This window comes from Hetaerina americana, unplaced genomic scaffold (genome assembly GCF_022747635.1).
Source record: "Hetaerina americana unplaced genomic scaffold, ioHetAmer1.1.p SCAF_7, whole genome shotgun sequence".
In the NCBI taxonomy this organism is placed as follows: domain Eukaryota; kingdom Metazoa; phylum Arthropoda; class Insecta; order Odonata; family Calopterygidae; genus Hetaerina; species Hetaerina americana.
In genome coordinates this window covers 52173332-52198912 of record NW_027287316.1, presented here as the reverse complement: position 1 = coordinate 52198912, position 25581 = coordinate 52173332, and the positions used below count along the sequence as shown (strand labels likewise).

The 25581-nt window shown below is 36.7% G+C and overlaps 1 protein-coding gene across 1 annotated transcript in view; it reads right to left on the bottom strand.

The window, feature by feature from the left end:
• Positions 1–25581, bottom strand: part of mgl (low-density lipoprotein receptor-related protein megalin) — a 71865-nt gene that overhangs the window by 25546 nt on the left and 20738 nt on the right. Inside the window, exons 21-38 of the mRNA XM_071595610.1 lie at positions 20621–20810; positions 20058–20260; positions 19335–19519; positions 18062–18594; positions 17131–17321; positions 16530–16810; positions 9811–9982; positions 8874–9099; positions 7570–7791; positions 5735–6053; positions 5030–5329; positions 3795–4041; positions 2822–3022; positions 1871–2175; positions 1507–1717; positions 1158–1418; positions 571–754; positions 251–432 (exon numbers count right to left, since the gene is read on the bottom strand). Of these exons, the coding sequence (XP_071451711.1) occupies positions 251–432; positions 571–754; positions 1158–1418; positions 1507–1717; positions 1871–2175; positions 2822–3022; positions 3795–4041; positions 5030–5329; positions 5735–6053; positions 7570–7791; positions 8874–9099; positions 9811–9982; positions 16530–16810; positions 17131–17321; positions 18062–18594; positions 19335–19519; positions 20058–20260; positions 20621–20810 (4413 nt within the window). The remainder of the gene's footprint in view (positions 1–250; positions 433–570; positions 755–1157; positions 1419–1506; positions 1718–1870; positions 2176–2821; positions 3023–3794; positions 4042–5029; positions 5330–5734; positions 6054–7569; positions 7792–8873; positions 9100–9810; positions 9983–16529; positions 16811–17130; positions 17322–18061; positions 18595–19334; positions 19520–20057; positions 20261–20620; positions 20811–25581) is intronic.

Genomic DNA, 25581 nt, shown 5'->3' with positions numbered 1-25581 from the left:
TTCCCAGTAAATTGTTTCCATTCAAATAGTGAAATTGAAAAAAAACCTTCCTGAAGTGTGCTGTATTTATTAAGATGGTGCCACAAACATTTTACATGGTTCTTTCTTAGTAGTAGTATACCCTATCATTGTATAAATGTTTTATTATCACATGAAATCAATACATAAAATGTTTGACGAGGCAAAAGGTTGATTGAACAGAAAACCATTAATTAAGCACTATTTGGAGATTGAGGTATATCTTATTTACCTGTGCCATTGGAATACAGCGATGATTGGCACATGTAAATTCTCCTTCAGCACATGGTGGATATGTGCATCCTTCCTCATCAGAGTTGTCCTTGCAGTCATTTTCATGGTCACATTTCCATGACCTGAATATACACCGGCCATTATTACACCTGAATTCTGTTGGACTGCATGAGTGATAAGCTGTTATTGGAAGAAAACAAAAGATCACCCTTCAAGGACTGCAGTACTGTTGGAATGTGCATGCCAAAATTACATAAATAAATGATAATATTTGTCATTCTACGTATTCTTAACCTTAAAACTCAAAAAGAAACTTACTACAGTAGTTTTTGTCTTCATCACTACTGTCCCCACAGTCATCATCACCATCACAGGCCCACATTCGAGAAATGCATTTACCATTACGGCAATAAAATTTTCCGTTGTCGCATGTTAAATTTTTGGCCACACACATTCTTCCTTCATTTACAAGTTTGGAACCATCATCACATTTGCATTCAGCCTGTAAAATAGAATTTTTTTAAATTAAGTCATATTTTACAAAATGATAGAAAAGTTAAAAAGTTAGAGCTGGAAGAAGTAGTGCCTATTTGTAATAATTCCAAGGATTTAGGATACCTTGCACAGAAGGAAATGCACTATAGTTTGGATAAAAAAAAGGACATGGAGATAAAAGTGCTCCTCAGTAAGCAGAAGAGATAATTATGAGGGCGATCGAATAAATAATAAAAAATAATATTGAGGTAAAGAAAAAAATAGAATAATGCAGAGGACACTGAGGCAAAGTAAGGTGCAAAAGATCTCCCTAATTGGCAGAAAATATTCATACACACACTTCACATTGAACAATTTTTTTAAGGAAACAATCTCAAGTGACAAGCACATAAAACATTTAAAAATATTACTGTAGAATTGGGTCCTGGATGACAAGATTGGGCGCAGCCTCCATTGTTAAGATGGCATGGGTTGGCCTCACAAGCTTGTCTTTTGGCTGAGAAGACATGTATTCCCCGTGGTGAGTCCTCAAGTCGCTTGACCATCTCAATCATATTAGCACCTGTATGTTTCTCAGCTCTATAAACTCCTCTGAGTTGCAAGTCTGTCCAATATATATGATTCCCATGCACCGTGATGGCAAAAGGATATATTGTTGCAGAGACCAGCACCTGTTTTCATGGCAATTCACATTATGTTACATACATCCAAGACATTTCAATAAAAGAATCTGCAATAAAAGCTATCCACAAAACTTGCCTCCCTATCCATGCCATCTAAAGTTGACCTCTCTATCTTTTCTCTGACAGCATCTGTCCAGTACAGCATTTTCTCTTCGTAGTCAATGGAAAGTCCACTGGGTTGTGATAAGTCTCGGTCAATTATTGCCTTTTTGAAAGAACCAGCCATTGTGGTTCTGAATATTTTTCCTGATGTTCCAAATCGACCCCAATCAGTATAATACAGGTATCTGAAATTTAAAGAGATAACTGTGTTGAAATTTCATATTCAATTTTTTCAAAATATTGGCACAGTAGATGAGAGTTTCTTGAGAGAGGGGTAGTCAGAGGCTTGAGCCAAAATTAATGCACCAAAATTATATTACACCAAAGGAGATACTTACCCACTGCAAGGATCAACAACAATAGCACGTGGTCTTTCAACTCGCACTATCATTACAAGTCCAGTGCCATCAAGGTTAACTGCATAAATACTAGAATTGGTTGAGTCAGTCCAATATATCTTGCGCTGTGTCCAGTCATAAGCAACACCTTCAGGATTAACTCCCTTTGTCAAAATTTCATTTATCTCAGAGCCAGGCTTATCACTAGGTGTCCAGGCCAAGCGTGCCCATGGACGTATTTGGGTGAAAATCAACCTCTTGTCAGCATAGTCGAAGTCCACTCCTACCACATTGGTCATATTTCCCTGTCGAAAAATAAATACATTAGTATTTTTCAGGAAAGAGGCCTAAAAATGAATACTTATAAGGAAGAATGAGATCTTAAAAGAGTACAGTAAAGGGTATCAAAGTATATGATTTACAGGATATCACACTTTGTATGATATGATTTTTCTTCATTCAGATACACAGAAAATACAACCAAAATTCAGCAAAAAAACACCACTTTTGAATGGTTTGATTTCCAGTCACTTTTATAAAATTCAGTAATGAGTTTTACTCATGTATGGATTTATTAATTTGTGTTTTGTACAGTACATGTACTTTAATGATGTTTGTTGGTTCTATGAAAACACTTGTTTACGGCAATTCTGGTCAAATGAAGACAAATACAAAAGTCCTAATTAAGGAAAAGCATTTTCACAATTAATAAGATAGTAATTAACATTTAACAACAATGGAAGAGAACTGTAGATGAGTCAAGAATAATACATTCATAGTAATTAAACAATTGTGAAGAGAGTAAAAATATGGTTTATGTAATTGAGTTTCAATATGGGCATATAAAAAATACAATGGACATGGCAAGGGATATCGAAAGTACTCACTGATGAATTAAAGTAACACATTGATAAATGAAAGTCATGAAAATGAAAAAAAATATGAAATTACCAATGGTTTAAAAGGCACACCAGAAGCCCTTGGATCTAGATGAACACTACGTATTTCAGTTCTTGTAGCAAAAACTAAGTACTCTGACACTGATCCACACTTGGTACGAACACCACCAGAGCCAGTTTCAAGTTCACCTGTGGCACAGTCACACCTGAAGCTTGGACGACTTGTGGGCAGTAATGCAGCAAGTGGAGATGACTGTAAAGGATAAAAATTGAATATGAAATACTAAAAAATGAATAAAAGCACAATTAATATATTTAAATGCAGGAGTCAAAATGCAATGTGACTGATTCATACCCAATGGTTTAATAGAAACCATGCATTGATTAAAAAGAAGTTTTAAATAGAAAGCACAAAACATTGGTTGAAAATAAAACACAAAGAAATACCGAATAAGAGGTCATTGCGGCATAGAAAATTAGCTACATTACAAAACACAATACTCATATAAATTCCATATAATGGTCTGGAGACTAAAGCATTGTCAGTGGCAGGTACTGGATGCATTTAACAAATACAATGGAAAGTAATTTTTTTATTAAGTTATGATTTTAGACAAATGAAACACTGTGTGGTAACACACTGATACAAAGCACAAAAAAAGATTAGTATAAGCTTCTTGTGGGGTCAATAAGGAAAATCCTGAGCTTTTCAGCCTGAAAGTAGTCTATTTTGTCTTTTCTCTTCCAAACTTTTTGTGAAAATAATGAATAAACTATCTCTTTATAAAAAGATACAGGTTACAAGTAATTTATGGACTACAAGTATATTCTGCTGAATATTTAATCAAGAATCCCTAAACAAGCTGCTGTGCTGTTATCCTTTTCTGAAAGCATCCTTTAAACCTTTTGGACTCATTTAAGAAAAAATATAAGCTGAAAGGGAGATCTTAAAAGATTGAATACATCCATTTAAGAGTATGAAGATGATTTTTGATAGAGGATAAATAGTATAAAGGGACACTTACAGTTGTTGTAGATGAACTTGTTGTAGGAGAAGGAGTTGAACGGTAGTAATCAGGAGGGTATGAAAAGCAGAGTTGATCACATCCACCATTTCCAAGTCTTCGACAAGGGTTTGACTCATCTGGTGGCTGGGCAGCAACATCAAAAACAGCTACATCACGTAGTCTGGGAAGGCCTGTTCTCAATGCTTCAGCACGTAGAGTAGGGTCGGTGGCTATGGAGCCAACACCAGCAGGAGCCTTGGAAGATCTGAATTGGAATGAAAGAGAGGAACATAATTATGAAAAACAGCAATTACATTATACGTAATACCCGATTAACATACATTTGATGGCATTGGGCTTGACTATGTGGAAATTCATTTTCAAATGAAAGAAGGATTATTTTCCACAAAAACTTTTTATTTCATCCAACTAATTTCAATGAATAGGCATCATCCACAGGTACAAGTTTTTTTTTGGATGTGGCATAGGTATTTATACACTGGAGGGGTTGAGAGTGGGGTGGGTGAGAGGAGGGGGGTTTGGGGTTGGAAGAGACCTGGCAATATAGTGAAGGAAATTTGCTTTTAAAAACTCTTCCCCTTCTAGAAGCCTCTCTATCCTTATCTGCCTAATGAACAGCCCCATCCCCAAAACCCAATCAATCCCTTCCCCCCTGTGGCCACTACCAGTAATGGCTATGCACCTTCCTTTCTCTTCCTGCTCTAGTCCTCACCATACCATCTCTTCCAACCCCAACCCCCTGGTTTGGGGTTTGAGTTGGAATTTTCTAAAATCAGTAATTCCTCCTTTTCCTCCCCATGCTTTGGTCTAAATGTCTAAAACCAGTCTGTTATGAGTTCTCATGCTTGAAGTTTTTCATTTTCTGATTGGACCTCCTATTGAATAAATATTTTCTTATGGGGAGGAAGCCTAATAAAAGGGAACAGATATTCTTACAGGGTACTTATATAACATGTCACACTATATATTGGGACAGTTAAATGTTATACAATAACTAGAATAACTAAATATGTCAAAAAGAACATTAATTGAAAGAGAATGATGCCATTATTTAAAAAAAACTTATTTAATATTTTATGGGCAACAAGCCTTATTAGGATAAAGGAAAGTTAGGCCCTAAGTCATCACCATAAATAGTACCAGATCATGAAAATACATTTCCAGTGAAATTCATGCATTAGTTTAATTAGAAATTTAATAATTCTAATAATATTTTCTGAAAGGAGGCTTACTTGAAGAGAGTTCCAAGGTTTCTATCAACCCAGAGGAGTCCTGGTGGAGATGGAAGAACAGCAACACCCATGGGATTAGGTAAATTCCTTCGCACAACCATACGATTTCCACCACTAAACGAGACCCTCTGGAGGGTGTCCAGCTTTGAATCAACCCAGTAGACATCATGTGTTGCCACATCAACAGTTAAATCTCTGGGGTTACTTATGCCTGAAGTTACAATTGGAGTCCAATTAGATCCATCCAGGTAAGCCTTTCCAATTCGGGGGTATTGTCCATAATCAATCCAGTAGAGCAGCCTGAAATATAAATACAAATTTTGAGATATCACTCACCAATTAATAGAAGATACCTTACATGAGCAAAGAGTTCTTGAAATTCAATACTTAACAACTCAAATACAATGAAAGTAAAACAATGGAGCAATTTATGCTTGCTAAAACCAAACTATACTGAGGAATTCCATTTTCCTCCTTGAATTACCTCTACTTTCAACCTAACACACTGCCTGTATACGAAAAAGAAGATCACACTAATGCAGCAAATGGTTCAATTAATGCTATACATCCAAGAGTAACTTGTTAATTTTGCAAGGGTGGGTTGCCTGAACCACACTTAACAGCATTCCAATATTTTGGAATCAGAATTAAAAAACCTTTCCGTGTAATGCCCATATGATTTCCGAGTTTTATTTGATGTTTTACCTTTTTATTGGGTTCACAGCAAGCTCTCTTGGAGCATCAGTGGTTGTACGAACAAGCACCTTCCTGTGTGATCCATCAAGCCAGCATACTTCTAGGTAATTTTCATGTGGGAAAATATTGGTGAAATACAGATTGCCAGCAATCCAGTCAACAGCCAAACCACGAATTCCACTTGATCCAATTCCTTCTTTTACAACAGCCTGAAGTTCTGTTCCATTAGGTCGAGCACGGAATATTCCATTCCAAGCCCCTCGGTTGAACTCCACCCAATAGATCCAGTTCGATGCATAGTGTACATCAACATGGAGAATGTGGTGCCCTGCAATAATGGTTTAGGTCATACAACTATTAAATAATAAAAAAAATTAGTTAATTTTTTTATTAAAATTAAGGAAATATTCTATTTTTTCGAATATTTACAATGCAACATTATTATCTGACAGGTTTGCTGAATGGATAATTTACTTTTCTTGGTTTAATCTACGCCATACTGCATGAATTTATCATTTGTTTAATTTTGTAATGTAAATGTATATCATCATTACTTTTCAGGCAAGGAATATGTAAAAGTTAGACATCTATTAATAACGTTTCCTTCTATACATAAGCAACCTCCCAAATTATTTTATTAAATGGGTCATTGTTTATGTATGCAGATGATACAACTCACCTACGCTCCTCCAAGAACCTAAGCCATGAAGTAGTTCAAACTATCATTGGCTATATGAATGAATGGTGAGAAGATTATTTGGTATTTATGAACAACGAGAAAACTACATTTATCCAATTGCATCCCCATCAAAGAAAAAATATAACCTCCCCACTTTTGAGGATTAATGGGTCCTCTCTTAAGACTTCTACTGTGACAAAATTCCTGGGGATGCATATCTATGAGACTATCCTGGGAAACTCTTATTCATAAAATAAGCTATGAAGTTGCTATAGGCTGTTACCTCCCGAGGAAAATTTTGACCCTGGTTGACGATGGTACAGTTTAGCATGCATTTATTCATAGTTGACACAAATATGGAATTGCTGTGTGAGGGCACTCGTATTATTCCATGCAACTCTAGAGGTTGCAAAAATGGGCAGTGAGAATTGAAGGTAAAGTTCCAAGGAAATGTAGTTGTAGACCTTACTTTGAAAAATTGAATGTTTTACTATTCCCTGTATGTATATTTTCCATGCTATTATTATTGCGCAGCATTAAAAAGCCGTGTTCAATTAGATAACCAATGCTAATGTACATAGGCACAGTACAAGAGGGGGTAATGACTTGAGGATAACTACTTATAACTTGGCTATGTTTGCTAAGAACCCTTGTTATTCTGGTGTCAAATTGCTGAAAGCATTACCAAAAAAACTAAAGGAAATAGAAAATTTCTCATATAAATCTAAACTTTATTAATTCCTGTGCGAACATTAATTCTATACTATGGGTGAATTCATGTATTTCTCTGTTGAAAAATAATTTTATTATTATGTAAGCTGTTCCTGTTTACCGTTTTCTTTTTTATTTGTGACTATAATTTGCATTCAAACTCCAATTGCATTTGTGTCTGTCTAGCAGATACATGTCATGCTCTATACGTGTCCCAAAAATGTAATTTATGAACCAATACACATCAATCAATCAATCTTATCAATTTTAGTATTTTGCAAAAACAGTAATGAGTTAACTGTACATTCAATATGTACATCATTAATATTACCACCAATAATATTAATTTATTTTAAAAACTTGATCTTTGACACTTCCATTATTACTTGATACTGAAAAAAATTTACATGTGTTTGCAAAATATATGTATTTGAAATAAAAATATGTAAAATACCTGGACCTCCAATCGGAACCATTGCCTCTGATGAGTCTTGCATACTGTAACCTCGAATGACATCCAACTGTGCCACAACAATGAATGATCTGTATGGTGCACATCCAACTTCATTTTCACGTCTGTAACCGACTGAACAGCCGCAAACCCTTGTTCCTCCAGTAGATGGTATGCATATGTGTTCACAACCTCCATTGTTAGTCATGCAAGGGTGTATGCCTGCTGCTCCAGAAAAATATTACCATTAGTTCATCATTGGTAACACCCTTTAGGGAGGTAAATATTATTTTTTTTCTTAGAGTAAGAGAAGTAATTTATTTTTAATAAAACTGTTTCTGGCGTGACTTGGTGGAAAATCTTCACATTGAAATTGACAAGTAAATAACTTGGCTTTTCCACATAGAAAACCTTTCTATGAGGAAAAGCCAAGTTATTTATTTTTCAATTTCAATAATCTATTTTAAATTTATTCTTTTAAGGCACTATTGCCAAAATAGGAGAGCACCAAACAAAGGCCCTTGCATATATTTTACAGAATCAATATAATTATAAAAGTATAAAATGAAACCAACAACACTCTTATTTGGTGATAACTTAGTCTGGATGATCTTTCACTTCCTGTATCCACCAATTAAAGAATATTCTAGATACCCCATGAAATTCCCCTCCCTCATGGATAACATGTTTACTGTGATGATAACATACATCATAACATAATCTAATGGGAATTATATGAATTTTAATTAATGACATAATGATAACAGCTATCAGAGCATTATAAATCAAATTTAATTTAACCTCTGATGGTTCTGGCTTTACGTGGTGTGAGATGAGCTTTGGAATACTACTCTATACACATATTACAGGTATTGACAGAACAGGCATTATTGGCTACCACTTTCATGGGTTACATGGGCAGATTCTGCAAGTCCTCAACTTATGATACTAATTCAGTACAATAAACACACCACTTGTAAATAATATGAGTAAGACTATTTTTTTTACTGATAAAAGTTTGATAGATAATAAATTTGGATAAAAAATTCTCTCAATTAGTGAATAAGACGTGGTTCGGTGTACCTTCTCATTACGTAAACAATGTTGCCATGATTATTTCTAAAAATGCATGAGGCATTCAATATTTCACTTTGCCATCTAATTAATATATATACAGACCACAAAAAGCATCTGATGCCATAGGAATTTAAACCTAGGTGATAGAACTGGTGAAATTAAAATATTACAGCAATTATAGTTAATACATTTGTTTCACTAATGAAAATTAAAAAGTATGCAAAACTTACTCAATCGCTTTCTGAAAATAGTGAATGTCCGAAGGTCAGCTTGATTGTCCATCAACAATTTTGGATTATCTGCCCGAGGGAGGTCTACCCTTTCAACTTTGTCATAGAGTGGATCTAAATAATACAATCTGCTGTCGAGTACTGCCAGAGCTTTTGGCTGAGAAATGCTGTTAACAGTAGTTAGAAGACTCCTCACATTGGAGCCATCCAAATCCATCACTTTTATCTGAAAGAAAAAATTTGATAGGAAATCAAAGATTCTATCAGTCTTATATTTTCAATAGTTTTACTGATAAAAATAAAAGAGACACTACATTTTCAGCTTCGTGGACTTATTTTAAATTTGGTATTTAATGGGGGCATTACCACAATCCTGGTACCCAATACCAATGTAAAAAGAAAATATAAAATGTATTGAAATCATTTAAAAATATGCTTGGCATAAATACCACTAAAATCAAGGTAGAAAATTGAAAGAAACTACACAAGATAAAAAAATCATAAAACTTGAAAACTTCTTCCAAAAAGATGTTTATTAATGTGTTAGCAGAAAGGCACCCTGATTTAGCAAATTTAATAACTTGATTTCACGATAAATCTTACATAGAAAATCTTGCAAATATATCATTTCATATAGTTGGTTTGAATCGCAAAACTGAACTTTCATATATGCTGGTTAACGTACTTGTCAGTACTAATATGTAAAGCACTTACATTATCTAAATTATACATACACACTGAGACTAGATATTTAATCTAAAGAGTTATATTACTTGAAATTCATTAAGCTCACTCTTTGTGGGTACATGACATATTAAGCCTAAAATTAAAAAAAAATTATTACAAAATGCCACTCTTTCAACATTCTCATATTGTTGAGTGTTGCATGCATTATTCAAAGGGTAAACGAGAAAACTATACAAACAATTCAACTTACAAATGTGGGATATTGTGAACTGAAATATAACTGCCTTTTGTCCAAATCAATGGCAATAGCTTCTGGCCTTTCCACGTCATCCACCAACACTACTGGATTTGTGCCATCCATATTGACTTTTGCAACTTTAGCAGGAACGCCATAGCCTCCGTTATCAATCCAATAGAGTTTACTGCATTTGAAAGAGGAGAAAATACACTAATGAGTCAGTTTTATTTATTTAAAAGGCATTATGTACAGGTGATCCTCCATTGACATAGGAGTTCTGCTCTGTTTCACCAACATTTACATAATTAGAATTCAATTACCTCATCACAAAATACAATAACCGGGCTCAACCGGGTCTGAAAATTATTTCCGGGTATAAATAAAAATTGAATTATATAGGACTGTGACAGATAACTGATATAAGTCCATTAATTAGCTCTTACTAATAAAATTCCAAGTCCTACAAACACAACACACAGGTATTTGCCTAATTAAGGTAACTTTATAAGCAATTTTTATGTTGCTTCAATGAGCATGGAAGTAGAAGTGACAATAGTTTGTTGACACTGTAAACATTAGCAGTAAAATTTGGTAGAAGGGCAAACCTTTGGTTTTAACATATCCTAAATTAAAAATATGCCATATATTTTCATCACTTTACTTAAAATTTATAAAAGGCCTTATAATTTATTTTATTTCAGGCTGTATGCATTGCCATGTTTGCTGAATTATTCATATGAATACTGAGGAACCATTATATACAGTAAATTCCAATGAAAAGAAAATATCTTTCATTTATCACAAAAGAATGAAGTTCATACATAAAGCCTTCAAAATCTAGATCTTCATTGCATTTCTCAATCAACTTGAGTTCCAAATCCAACTTTGAGAAATGATCTTAAAAGAACCTCTCATGTTGAATTGGATCTTTATGCTCCGATGTAAGACAAAATGAAAAATCCTAAAGGAATTAATTTTTGACTAATGCATGGTTTTTCTAATTCTAAACAATCAATATACTAATTCATGACAATCAGAAAAATATTTGAGTTGGCATAGACATGCTCCAGGAAAGGAAAAATATTTTGTGATGTAGATTTAATAAAAATAAACACAGAGCCAATAAATACCAAGAGTAAATGTTATCAACTACATGAGATTTTTCCCAGATAAGAGAAGCAGGCATGGGCTGATGTATTCCCTAAAATCAGAAAATGTTGTGATCTTCTTGCAGCGTGGTGACGAAACAGGATTTAGGATCTTTAGCAATTATTGAGACGACATGTTCAACTTAACGTGGGGCCGGAAGTGACGTTTAAAAAAAAACGACTTCCTACTTTTATTCTACAAAAACAAAAGCAAACACATACAAACATCGCTCAAGCCAGCCCAAAAGAGACAATGTTACCAACCTTGTACAAAACAACAGCAACTTGATTACACATATACAACACCCTCACTTAATCTAGTTGCCCCAGACATTCACATCCTTCATGCAGTTAAAATGTTTTTTCTTAGATAAACTTTTAGTTAGCATATCTGCAGGCATCTCATGTGTTGACTTAAATTTCACAAACACTTTACCATCTGTCACAGCTGTTTTTACAAAATGGAACCTTACATCTATATGCTTAGATCTTTCCTTTACATCAACACAATTGGCATTCTTAACTGCTGACTGATTGTCATTATACATGCACACAGATTCTGTGCCAAATATTTTTCTGCAATCCTGTTTCAAAATTTCCCTCAGGATTCGACACAATATAATAGCTTTCTTGGTACAAGCAGTTAGGCTGACATACTCTGCTTCCGTTGTGGATAAAGCCACACAGGATTGTTTTTTACTTTCCCATGCTACAGCCCCTTTAGCAAATTTAAAAACATACCCTGTACGAGATAGTCTATCAATCTTATCACTGGCAAAATCTGCATCAGCATAGCCCTCAAGGAACCCACCAGATTTTGAGTAGGCAAGGCGATACGTTGATGTGCCCTTTAAATATCTCAAAACCCTTTTTGCCAACTTCCAATGTTCCATATTAAAGCTATTATTAAACTTACTTAATTTTGAAACAGCAAAAGCAATGTCAGGCCTAGTACAGGTCATTGCGTACATTAAACAACCAATTAATCCTTGATAAGGTACATCAGGACATTTATCTGGATCTCCAGGAGCTACATCCAACCCAACTTCCATGGGTGTAGAGGCTGCACAAGCATTAGACATGTTAAACTTAACCAGCATGCTTTTGATGTACTCTTCCTGATCCAGTTCAATTCCCTCACTGGTTCTAGTTAACCTCATCCCTAGAATACTTTTGGCCTCTCCAAGATTTTTCAGCTCAAAATGTTTTTTTAATGATAAAACTAACTTGTTCACAGTGTCACCATTCTTACAAAACACCAAAAAATCATCCACATATACAGCTATTACACAAATATCAAGTCCAATACCCTTAACATAAATACATGATTCTGTTGTCAAATTCTTGAAACCAAGACCTTTAAAAATACTCCGACATTTGTCATACCATGCCTTGGATGCTTGTTTTAAACCATATATTGCCTTATGCAGCAAATACACCTTACTCTCCGCCCCTTCAATTACAAAACCTTCAGGCTGCTCAATGTAAATTGACTCTTTAAGATCACCATTCAAGAAGGCTGCAGTCACATCTAGATGAGTGATATTTAAATCTAGCTCCACAGACAATGCAATCAACAATCTCAAGGCAGAATAACTTACTACAGGAGAGAATGTTTCATGGTAATCAATACCATACTCCTGGGAATAACCCTTTGCTACCAGCCTTGCCTTGAAACGCTCTATTTCCCCAGCTGCATTCACCTTTCGCTTGAAAACCCATTTACATTTTACAACTTTTTTGTTTTCAGGCAAATCAGCTAAAGAAAGGACGCCCTTCCTTGCTAAAGCTTCCCATTCTTCCTGCATGGCCTTCCTCCATTCATCCCCATTTGAAGACAAAGCTTCTTGAACAGTCTGAGGATCACAGTACAAAGACATTGGTTGATTACAGGCTGAATTAATTGATGCCAAAAATAAAACATGATCTGGAAATTCCTTTGGTATTCTATTCCTAACAGGATACCTACTTTCTCCCGGATCAATACTCTCCTCCCTCTGGCTATCATCACCTGAGCTTGAATTTTGCCCACAATAGACACGACCACTTCCTTCAGTCTCAATGTTTGAGGTATCATTATTACCCTCACTACTTGTGCTAGTGTTTTCATTAGTTTCAGCCTGATCATTTATGCTGACCTCTGTCTGGGGCTGGGAGGTGAAACACACGCCCCCCCCTAAAAGTTCAGGCAGAATAATTGTATTCCTCAATGTTTTCCCAGTTAAATGCTCTTCCCTGAAACTGTCCTCAAAAAACACTACATCCCTCGCTTTTGTTACTCGTCCAATGTTTTCAGGATTCGCCAGGAGATAACCTTTGGATTCCTCACAATATCCGACAAAGTAATACCGTTTGGATGTGGCATCTAGCTTTTTTCTCATGGCCTTGGCCACATGAGCATAGGCAATACAACCAAACACCCTCAAATGACTAAGGTCAACCTTATGACCTGTCCATCTCTCCTCAGGTAATTCATTCCCAATTCCCTTAGCTGGTACTCTATTCTTTAAATACACAGCTGTTTTACATGCTTCAACCCAATAGCTCTTAGGTAACTTGCACTCGGATAACATGCATCTAGCCCTCTCTATAATGACGCGATTTGCCCTTTCAGCTAGCCCATTCTGCTCAGGATTATATGGTATCGTTGTCTCATGTTTTATTCCCTTTGCTCTAAGCTCTTCTTGCAGAGCCCGCCCCATGTACTCACTACCATTATCCGTCCGCAAACACTTAATCCTGTTCCCCGTTTCATTTTCTACCCTAGCCTTAAAGGTTACGAAACATTCTAGGATAACATGTGTTTCCTTGCCTTTAATGAAGAAGGCAAAAATTTTTCTAGTGCAATCATCAATAAATGTGAGCATGTACAGTTCTCCCCTATTGCCAGGAGGGTCCATTGGACCACACAGGTCTGAGTGCACCAAACTCAGCTTTTCACTCACCCTTTCCGTTCTCGGTCCCACAGTGAAAGGTTTTTTAACAAGCTTTCCTTCTACACATGCCACACACAGTTGAAGAGGCTTATTACATGGATAATCCAGACCACTGGCACGCCCCCTTAATGTCTGCATATTTTTATGCCCCAAGTGCGCTAACCTTCTGTGCCATAATAGCTGAGAATGATTCCCTTCAGTAGTTGCAGCTAATCCCACAGCACCCTCCCTGACAACATTGTCACCTGAGGTACACTGTTTTAAATCTAGACTGTACAACCCATTCTCCTCTGTTCCCGAGGCTTGAATGACTCCCTTTACATGTAAAGTTTCAGCATCAAATAGTTTGCACCCAGATGAATCAAATAAAACAGCAGTACCCTTTTGCACTAACCTATTTACAGACAACAAATTAGTTGAAAGATCTGGCACATAATTAACATTTGATATGGTGGCAGTACTTCCCTGAATCAAATCCATTGATGCACTACCAATACCTGACACTTTGATTTTGTCATGGTTAGCAACTGTTACTTCGTCACTTGCATCTGGTCGAAAATCTGAAAAGTACTCCGTAGTTCTTGCCATATGGGAATTCGCCCCAGAATCAATGTACCATTTATGACTCCCCACTTCACAACGAAGGGCTGTCAACCAGGCAACTGGATTCCCTTTCTTGGCACCCCCACTTGATTTGCTGTTCCCGCACGACACCTTTGCCCCTTCCTCGGGACAATCGCTCTTGATGTGCCCGATCACTCCGCACTTAAAGCACCTGGCCTTTCTCGGATCGAAGGTGGACTTCTTGTTCTGCTTACCTCTGGCCCCGGACGTACTCGAACTCTGCTCCGAGGACGATGAGCACTCTCCCTGATGCCTCTGGTTCCGCTTGGCATAGAATACAACCTGCTGCTCCTTGGAATCTGTGGCCCATTTGTACCCTTCCTGCAGTAGCCTCTGCTTCACTAGGTCAGACTTGATGACCCCTGTGACTGTATTCTCTAGAGCCATTCGAAACGGTCTGTACTCAACCGTCAGGCCCCGCAGCATCAAAACCGCGAGCAGCTCGTCGTCAATCTTCTTGCCAATGCTTTTTAGTTTCGCATCGACTGTTGTGAAACGTTGAACATAGTCCTCCATATTTGTGCACGTTCCCAAATTGATGTCGAACAGCTGGTCTATAAGGGCGACATGCCTGTTCACACCCTTATCTTCATAGGTGTGCTGCAGCTTGTCCCACATACCTTTGGCCGTCTTGCACTCCATGACTTCCATTTTCGGTCCTTGTTCTAGTAGCAAATATATTTTCGCCCTTGCTCGCTGTGACTGCTTTTGTTCATGAGCTGACGCGTCCATTGCTACTTCACTCTCCACGTAGTCCCAAAGGTCTTCGTGAAGCAAGTACATTTCAACGTCCATTTTCCACTGCTCGTAATTCACCGATCCTCGCAATTTATCAATTTGAGGCAATGAACCTCCGTACGTGATGTTGTTGATGACATTTGATTCCATTGTACTTGTCATCCAAACACGAGGCAACAATTTACGAGTACAGCTCGGTTGACTACAAGGCCGGAATCAGTTTAATTGAACCTAATTATCTCATGCAAACTGATCTCACACTCCTATTTCCACATTCTGGGCCCATAACCTGTTGTGATCTTCTTGCAGCGTGGTGACGAAACAGGATTTAGGATCTTTAGTAATTATTGAGACGACATGTTCAACTTAACGTGGGGCCGGAAGTGACGTTTAAAAAAAACGACTTCCTACTTTTATTCTACAAAAACAAAAGCAAACACATACAAACATCGCTCAAGCCAGCCCAAAAGAGACAATGTTACCAACCTTGTACAAAACAACAGCAACTTGATTACACATATACAACAGAAAAAGCTTGGGGCAAAAAGAACACGTGGAATGGCTAAGGGCTAACATTTTTTGGCGCATTCAAAATATGCTTGAATGCAAACTCTGCAAATTTTCCTTTAATATGCAAAACTGTATGTTTTAAAATATTTTTCATGAAATATTTCGTAAAAATCAACATTTTTACTTTTCCATTGGTCTAAGTTTGAATGTGGTTTCAACAAAAAAGGATGCATTCTGAATTTTGATCAGAACAAGTTGAAGTGATTTGTTATCATCTTACTAACATGCTTGAAAGCTTTTGTGATGTTAATCCAGAGTTAGCATACACCCTTGTATCTAATACATAATACAAGTAGTAATTCCTTGAATTGAGAATTGGAATGCACACCAAGTAAACCATGATTAACCTAGCCAACATCAGCCACATCAACATAAATACTGTAAACATATCTATCCCCTCAGACATAGATGAAATTGTGTCATTTGTGGTCTTAATAACTTTGTAAATTTATGGAATAAAATATTTCTTACTGCTTTATACAATAAAATATGATTGCATATTCCATTTTGATCCCAAAATCAAACATTTTACATGATTAAATAAGAGATTTTTTTTAACATAAATCATATACCTGAATTAATAAATTAATAAGATAAAAGAGATACTTGTATTGAAAAATAGATAAAAGGGTGCACATGCATTTGGTTAAAATTCCTGCAGTCTTTCCTGATATAAATTTCAGCTCTAACTACACTTATTACATAAATGACTTACCCATCACCTGGGTCCAGACATATGGCTTTTGGCTTGGCCACTGATGTTCGGTTTCCATCATTAGCTAAAATAATGAGACGATGCTTTGTTTTACCATCAACTTTAACAACCTCTAGATTGGATGCTAGCCGGTTCCCAATGTACAAATTTCTGCCAAGCCAATCAAAGGCAATGGCATATGGTGCCCCAACAATTCCTCCGACAGAACCCTCTGATCCTGCACCTCCTCCCAGGAATACAGTTTTGTTGCCACCTCCATAGTTTGTTGTGTAAATAGTGCACTGCAATAATAACATTAATTTCAGTGATATTACTGGGTCTAAATACCTCTTTCAAACTCTTCTGTTCATGTTTAAGAAGTATAAAGTAATCAGAAATTATAATCTCTTCTTAAGAATATTTAACCATGACTATATGCAGGGAAACTGAAAAATCTAAGGTCATTTATCCAAAAAATTTTTTCATTAATTCTTGTAAATAATATTTTTTTGTAACTTAAATGACCTTATTCAAATGATTATCTTGTACAAATTGAATTAACTTTCAATTAGTTAGAGATTTAGGTATAGAATAGAGAAGTCAAAGTATTTAAGAAACTTACATTTCCATCATCTTCATCACCTTCTTTTCCTTCAACCCAGTAAATAGTTTCTGTTTTTCTGTCAAAATCTATCTGAATACCATTCTCAACACCAACAACTGGAGTAAGAAAACCGCTCGTCTTGTCTCCAGGGCTTAAACTAACATCTATTATTTGGGATGCTCTCATGACCATGAGGAATGCTGTCTCCTCTGTGTAAAAATACAATGCATTTGATTAAATTGGATGAATGAAATGGAACTGAATAATTAGCATAATAAACAACTGAAAATAAAAAGACTGAAGTACTTATTAGACACTGAAGACTAGAACATTTATGAAACAAAGCAAATGTTTATTAATGCAACGTTTCCCTTTTTCCCTAATAAAGATAAAAGCACAAGTTAATTAATACTAAAATGGCATTGACTGTTGATGAAGCTAATTTACATAAATGCCATAAGTGGAGTTTATACAGTGAAACTTGGAAATGAAGAATTTGGTGTCTCAATGTTTCACGAATTTGCTGGACACATAGTGAGCAGAAACTATACATTCTTCATACTTGTTGGTATTGTGAGATTAAGAGCATTCCTGATTGGGTAAAAATGGAGCTCATTCATATTGTACACAAGATTGAAAATTACTTTGGATTAAATACATTAGAGTGATTATCCACACAATTATTGGCTTGAAATCCTTAAATATCAAGCACATGCAGAATGAATTCTTATAAATGAGAAAAAGAGGTTGAAGAACAGTTTGAGTATCATTGGATCCTTAAGTAAGCACTAAAGTTTCAAATTAAATCCACAAAACTAAGAAGCGGTACATGAATTAAATGGAAAAAAGAGAATGGTTCACCTAATGACATACCCTAATCCCATTTTAAAAAAATATTTACAACCATTAAGTTACCAAGAAGAATTAAATTTATTTGGAGAGGACATACCTTCCATGCATTTTCCATCATCAGCCATTCTGTACCCTGGTCGGCAGCGACATGAATAACCTGATTTTGCACTTGGTGACAATAGGCAGAGGTGTGAGCATGGAGCATTTTCACATGGATTCGGTGAAAGAGGTTGTAATGCTGGGTGATGAGCATGTACAGAGAGAGGCTGGGAAATCAGGTGAGAAACAACAGTTTGATTTTTGCCACGATACTTGTGGGCTGAGAGAACTCTGTTAAGCTGCCTGTCTGTCCAGTAAATAGTGTCCTCAAAGAGAGATAGAGAGTGAGGGTGAAGAAGATAATGCGATCCAGCCAGAACCTGATAACGTCCAGAGCCATCATATGAGCAAAAATCAATAAAGTCGAGTTTGGAATCAGCAAAGTACACTCTCTTTGTAGCCACATCGAGAGTAAGTCCATTTGGCCAGTAGATTTTGGTGTTAATGATGACTTTTCTCTCAGTTCCATCCATTCCCACGCGTTCAATCCTTGGATTTTCACCCCAGTCAGTCCAAAAGAGCCATCGTGCCCTGAAGTAGAATTTATTTGTTTTAATGAAAATGATATTTCTGTGAAGCTAGGTAAATTCGTAAAATAAGAAGAAACTTAGAAAGCTTCAATATCATTATTTCAGTAAGCCAGTGACCCGTAACGGGGAGAGGTAAGGGCTCTTGCTGTCAAGCCCTTACCTTTCCCCATTGCTTGTCACCGGCTGACCAAAATAACACTGTTGAAACTCTCTAAGTTTCTTATTGTTGGCTATAGAAATTTACCTAACTTCAAATTCATAGGCCAATAGCTCACACATCATCTTTATAAAGTTTTTGAATATTACAAAGTTGCAATGAAGTATTTTCATTGAAAATTACAGCTATGCTTGGAATTACAACAGGGAATTGGAGTTCATTCCATGAGTGGCACTATTTCATGTGCCACAAAGCTTTTATGCTATGGGGAACAGATTTCATTTACTTGTATTTGCTCCAGAAAATTAAAAATATCCATTTCAGGATAAAAATTAAAGTCCAATGCATATTTCTGTGACTTATACTTGAAAAAGCTTGGAATAAAAACTTTTGAAGCACTATAAAATTGCATAAATTCTATTTACAAAAGAAATTATTATTTTATATTTCACAAAAAATTGAGCAAATCAGCAAAAGTCAAAGAAAATAAAGTTTAGTTGATATCTGGCAGCAATTTAATTACAATATAAATTTTTGTTTGGTATTATATGCATATGGGATATATATGGGATAAAATGACTCACCCTGGGCTGGGATCAAGTGACATTCCACGGGGCTGAGTTATGTTTTCCTTAAGGAGCACCATTCGACTAGAGCCATTTTCCTTTGCAACCTCAATGGTATTTAGTCTCGAGTCCAACCAGTAAATGTTTTTTCCTACCCAGTCATAAGCAAGACCTTCAACAAGATCCAGTCCAGTGGAAATGATCTACAAAAAAGTTCCATATATTATTACACTGGTAAAATTTTAATTAATCATCATTGAAATATTAAAGGTACAGCAGGCATAAAATAGGAGATGGTTGCTCTTATTAGAATGGGAAACGGCTAACTGAACCTGACTAGGCATTTTGCTGATCAGTGAAAGTTAAAAAGTATGAATGTTCCGAAATCAGAGTCAAATTATTTGAAATTAAATTTAGTCATTTTACTAGTACGTGGTTCACCAGTATGGAATGCCATAATTCCTGACTTAATGAATAAATTTGGCCAAATCTATTTACATGGAGGTATAAAATTATCTTTATGAGATTCAGACTTATATAGATATGGAAGGTAACAATTGCATATACATTCAGAGCAATATTTTTCTCAGCTGCCTATTGTTGAAAGCAAAAGACCAACAAATCCCATGTTTCAGATTTGTAACTGACTGCATTTGTAACTGGATTGAAGAAGCCAAGCACTACTTCACAATATACCAAAAAATTGAAATTTAAAATGTGATGTAGAAAAAGTATTAGTACCTCCACAGGATCACTTCCTTTGTCAAGCTTGGAGATTTTCTTGAGCTTCATATCTGACCAATATATTGTGCCTTTGTGCATGTCAGATGCTGTTGCAACCACATTTTCTACAACAATTGGAACTCTTTCTAGTCCCTGCTCATTTAGATCAGCCACCAAAATCGAATGTCTATTGGAAATGATTAGGAATGCTGCACTGTGATCTGAAAACAAGCAATAGGTAATCAATAATAATGCATAATCACAGGAAAAATAGATTTCTTTCAACATTACCCAAAAATTTAATAATTAAACATTAACCAATTCATGAAGCATTGGTTAACATTGTGGTGTTAACATCAACTAATGTTAAGTTTTGAGAGAAATGAGATGACTTACGGCACAATTCCAAACACATAATTCAAAGTCAACTAATGTTACTAAAATGAAAAACTTTTCGTGGAGAAACATTCGTTGAACTTAAGCCAAATTGCATTCAACAGACATAAAAATATTAAATGGTATGAGATAATACCTAATTCTGCATAGTAATTTAATAACATAAATGATGGTAATTTACTTACTGACAGCTTTACAAGTATGTTTGTCCCCTTCTATTGAGTAACCATCAGCACATGAACAGAGGTAGCTTCCTTTGTTGTTGGTACAAACTTGTGAGCATAGTCCAGGAGGGTTACATTCATCCAAATCATCACATTTAGTTGGATCATCAGCTTTCAACACTTCACCAGGGGGACATGTGCAAATTGCACCCTAAATAAGCAGAAAATTTAGGATAAATATTTAATTTTACATATAAGTATAAAATATTAAGAATGTATTGTTTGTCAAAAATATTACATGCAGTTACTTTGAATTCAATATTTCCTCTTATTAAAACAATGACCAAAACTGTTTGAGGCTATGGCAATCATCAGGATGCTATACAATGGTGATATCAATCAAAAAATGTTTTTAGGACATAGGTTGGCTGGAGCAAAATTTGAATCAGATTTCGCAGTAATACACCACAGCATTAGACATTTAGTCTCACATTTAGTTTTATAATATTTATATGACACTAAATGTCTGCCACAGAAAATTGTATCACTTCCCTTCCATGATTTTTGAAGGCAGAAAGATGAATTACATCAAATTTTTATCTAAGCACCACCAAATTTATTTTAGAAAACAGAGGTAGACACCTGTTTAAATATTAGCTTTAACCTTGAAGATCTTGGGGAAATATGCACAACTACAAATATTTTGTAACATTTTTGGTATGGTCAAGGGTAATGATTTTTGTACTGTAAAAATCTTGCATTTGTGTTCACATCATCAGAAGAATACGCTTACGTTAATTTTGCCAAATCACAGTTTACTTGAACATCATATCAAATTATTGCAGATTTGTTGTGATCTTCTTGCAGCGTGGTGACGAAACAGGATTTAGGATCTTTAGCAATTATTGAGACGACATGTTCAACTTAACGTGGGGCCGGAAGTGACGTTTAAAAAAAACGACTTCCTACTTTTATTCTACAAAAACAAAAGCAAACACATACAAACATCGCTCAAGCCAGCCCAAAAGAGACAATGTTACCAACCTTGTACAAAACAACAGCAACTTGATTACACATATACAACACCCTCACTTAATCTAGTTGCCCCAGACATTCACATCCTTCATGCAGTTAAAATGTTTTTTCTTAGATAAACTTTTAGTTAGCATATCTGCAGGCATCTCATGTGTTGACTTAAATTTCACAAACACTTTACCATCTGTCACAGCTGTTTTTACAAAATGGAACCTTACATCTATATGCTTAGATCTTTCCTTTACATCAACACAATTGGCATTCTTAACTGCTGACTGATTGTCATTATACATGCACACAGATTCTGTGCCAAATATTTTTCTGCAATCCTGTTTCAAAATTTCCCTCAGGATTCGACACAATATAATAGCTTTCTTGGTACAAGCAGTTAGGCTGACATACTCTGCTTCCGTTGTGGATAAAGCCACACAGGATTGTTTTTTACTTTCCCATGCTACAGCCCCTTTAGCAAATTTAAAAACATACCCTGTACGAGATAGTCTATCAATCTTATCACTGGCAAAATCTGCATCAGCATAGCCCTCAAGGAACCCACCAGATTTTGAGTAGGCAAGGCGATACGTTGATGTGCCCTTTAAATATCTCAAAACCCTTTTTGCCAACTTCCAATGTTCCATATTAAAGCTATTATTAAACTTACTTAATTTTGAAACAGCAAAAGCAATGTCAGGCCTAGTACAGGTCATTGCGTACATTAAACAACCAATTAATCCTTGATAAGGTACATCAGGACATTTATCTGGATCTCCAGGAGCTACATCCAACCCAACTTCCATGGGTGTAGAGGCTGCACAAGCATTAGACATGTTAAACTTAACCAGCATGCTTTTGATGTACTCTTCCTGATCCAGTTCAATTCCCTCACTGGTTCTAGTTAACCTCATCCCTAGAATACTTTTGGCCTCTCCAAGATTTTTCAGCTCAAAATGTTTTTTTAATGATAAAACTAACTTGTTCACAGTGTCACCATTCTTACAAAACACCAAAAAATCATCCACATATACAGCTATTACACAAATATCAAGTCCAATACCCTTAACATAAATACATGATTCTGTTGTCAAATTCTTGAAACCAAGACCTTTAAAAATACTCCGACATTTGTCATACCATGCCTTGGATGCTTGTTTTAAACCATATATTGCCTTATGCAGCAAATACACCTTACTCTCCGCCCCTTCAATTACAAAACCTTCAGGCTGCTCAATGTAAATTGACTCTTTAAGATCACCATTCAAGAAGGCTGCAGTCACATCTAGATGAGTGATATTTAAATCTAGCTCCACAGACAATGCAATCAACAATCTCAAGGCAGAATAACTTACTACAGGAGAGAATGTTTCATGGTAATCAATACCATACTCCTGGGAATAACCCTTTGCTACCAGCCTTGCCTTGAAACGCTCTATTTCCCCAGCTGCATTCACCTTTCGCTTGAAAACCCATTTACATTTTACAACTTTTTTGTTTTCAGGCAAATCAGCTAAAGAAAGGACGCCCTTCCTTGCTAAAGCTTCCCATTCTTCCTGCATGGCCTTCCTCCATTCATCCCCATTTGAAGACAAAGCTTCTTGAACAGTCTGAGGATCACAGTACAAAGACATTGGTTGATTACAGGCTGAATTAATTGATGCCAAAAATAAAACATGATCTGGAAATTCCTTTGGTATTCTATTCCTAACAGGATACCTACTTTCTCCCGGATCAATACTCTCCTCCCTCTGGCTATCATCACCTGAGCTTGAATTTTGCCCACAATAGACACGACCACTTCCTTCAGTCTCAATGTTTGAGGTATCATTATTACCCTCACTACTTGTGCTAGTGTTTTCATTAGTTTCAGCCTGATCATTTATGCTGACCTCTGTCTGGGGCTGGGAGGTGAAACACACGCCCCCCCCTAAAAGTTCAGGCAGAATAATTGTATTCCTCAATGTTTTCCCAGTTAAATGCTCTTCCCTGAAACTGTCCTCAAAAAACACTACATCCCTCGCTTTTGTTACTCGTCCAATGTTTTCAGGATTCGCCAGGAGATAACCTTTGGATTCCTCACAATATCCGACAAAGTAATACCGTTTGGATGTGGCATCTAGCTTTTTTCTCATGGCCTTGGCCACATGAGCATAGGCAATACAACCAAACACCCTCAAATGACTAAGGTCAACCTTATGACCTGTCCATCTCTCCTCAGGTAATTCATTCCCAATTCCCTTAGCTGGTACTCTATTCTTTAAATACACAGCTGTTTTACATGCTTCAACCCAATAGCTCTTAGGTAACTTGCACTCGGATAACATGCATCTAGCCCTCTCTATAATGACGCGATTTGCCCTTTCAGCTAGCCCATTCTGCTCAGGATTATATGGTATCGTTGTCTCATGTTTTATTCCCTTTGCTCTAAGCTCTTCTTGCAGAGCCCGCCCCATGTACTCACTACCATTATCCGTCCGCAAACACTTAATCCTGTTCCCCGTTTCATTTTCTACCCTAGCCTTAAAGGTTACGAAACATTCTAGGATAACATGTGTTTCCTTGCCTTTAATGAAGAAGGCAAAAATTTTTCTAGTGCAATCATCAATAAATGTGAGCATGTACAGTTCTCCCCTATTGCCAGGAGGGTCCATTGGACCACACAGGTCTGAGTGCACCAAACTCAGCTTTTCACTCACCCTTTCCGTTCTCGGTCCCACAGTGAAAGGTTTTTTAACAAGCTTTCCTTCTACACATGCCACACACGGTTGAAGAGGCTTATTACATGGATAATCCAGACCACTGGCACGCCCCCTTAATGTCTGCATATTTTTATGCCCCAAGTGCGCTAACCTTCTGTGCCATAATAGCTGAGAATGATTCCCTTCAGTAGTTGCAGCTAATCCCACAGCACCCTCCCTGACAACATTGTCACCTGAGGTACACTGTTTTAAATCTAGACTGTACAACCCATTCTCCTCTGTTCCCGAGGCTTGAATGACTCCCTTTACATGTAAAGTTTCAGCATCAAATAGTTTGCACCCAGATGAATCAAATAAAACAGCAGTACCCTTTTGCACTAACCTATTTACAGACAACAAATTAGTTGAAAGATCTGGCACATAATTAACATTTGATATGGTGGCAGTACTTCCCTGAATCAAATCCATTGATGCACTACCAATACCTGACACTTTGATTTTGTCATGGTTAGCAACTGTTACTTCGTCACTTGCATCTGGTCGAAAATCTGAAAAGTACTCCGTAGTTCTTGCCATATGGGAATTCGCCCCAGAATCAATGTACCATTTATGACTCCCCACTTCACAACGAAGGGCTGTCAACCAGGCAACTGGATTCCCTTTCTTGGCACCCCCACTTGATTTGCTGTTCCCGCACGACACCTTTGCCCCTTCCTCGGGACAATCGCTCTTGATGTGCCCGATCACTCCGCACTTAAAGCACCTGGCCTTTCTCGGATCGAAGGTGGACTTCTTGTTCTGCTTACCTCTGGCCCCGGACGTACTCGAACTCTGCTCCGAGGACGATGAGCACTCTCCCTGATGCCTCTGGTTCCGCTTGGCATAGAATACAACCTGCTGCTCCTTGGAATCTGTGGCCCATTTGTACCCTTCCTGCAGTAGCCTCTGCTTCACTAGGTCAGACTTGATGACCCCTGTGACTGTATTCTCTAGAGCCATTCGAAACGGTCTGTACTCAACCGTCAGGCCCCGCAGCATCAAAACCGCGAGCAGCTCGTCGTCAATCTTCTTGCCAATGCTTTTTAGTTTCGCATCGACTGTTGTGAAACGTTGAACATAGTCCTCCATATTTGTGCACGTTCCCAAATTGATGTCGAACAGCTGGTCTATAAGGGCGACATGCCTGTTCACACCCTTATCTTCATAGGTGTGCTGCAGCTTGTCCCACATACCTTTGGCCGTCTTGCACTCCAT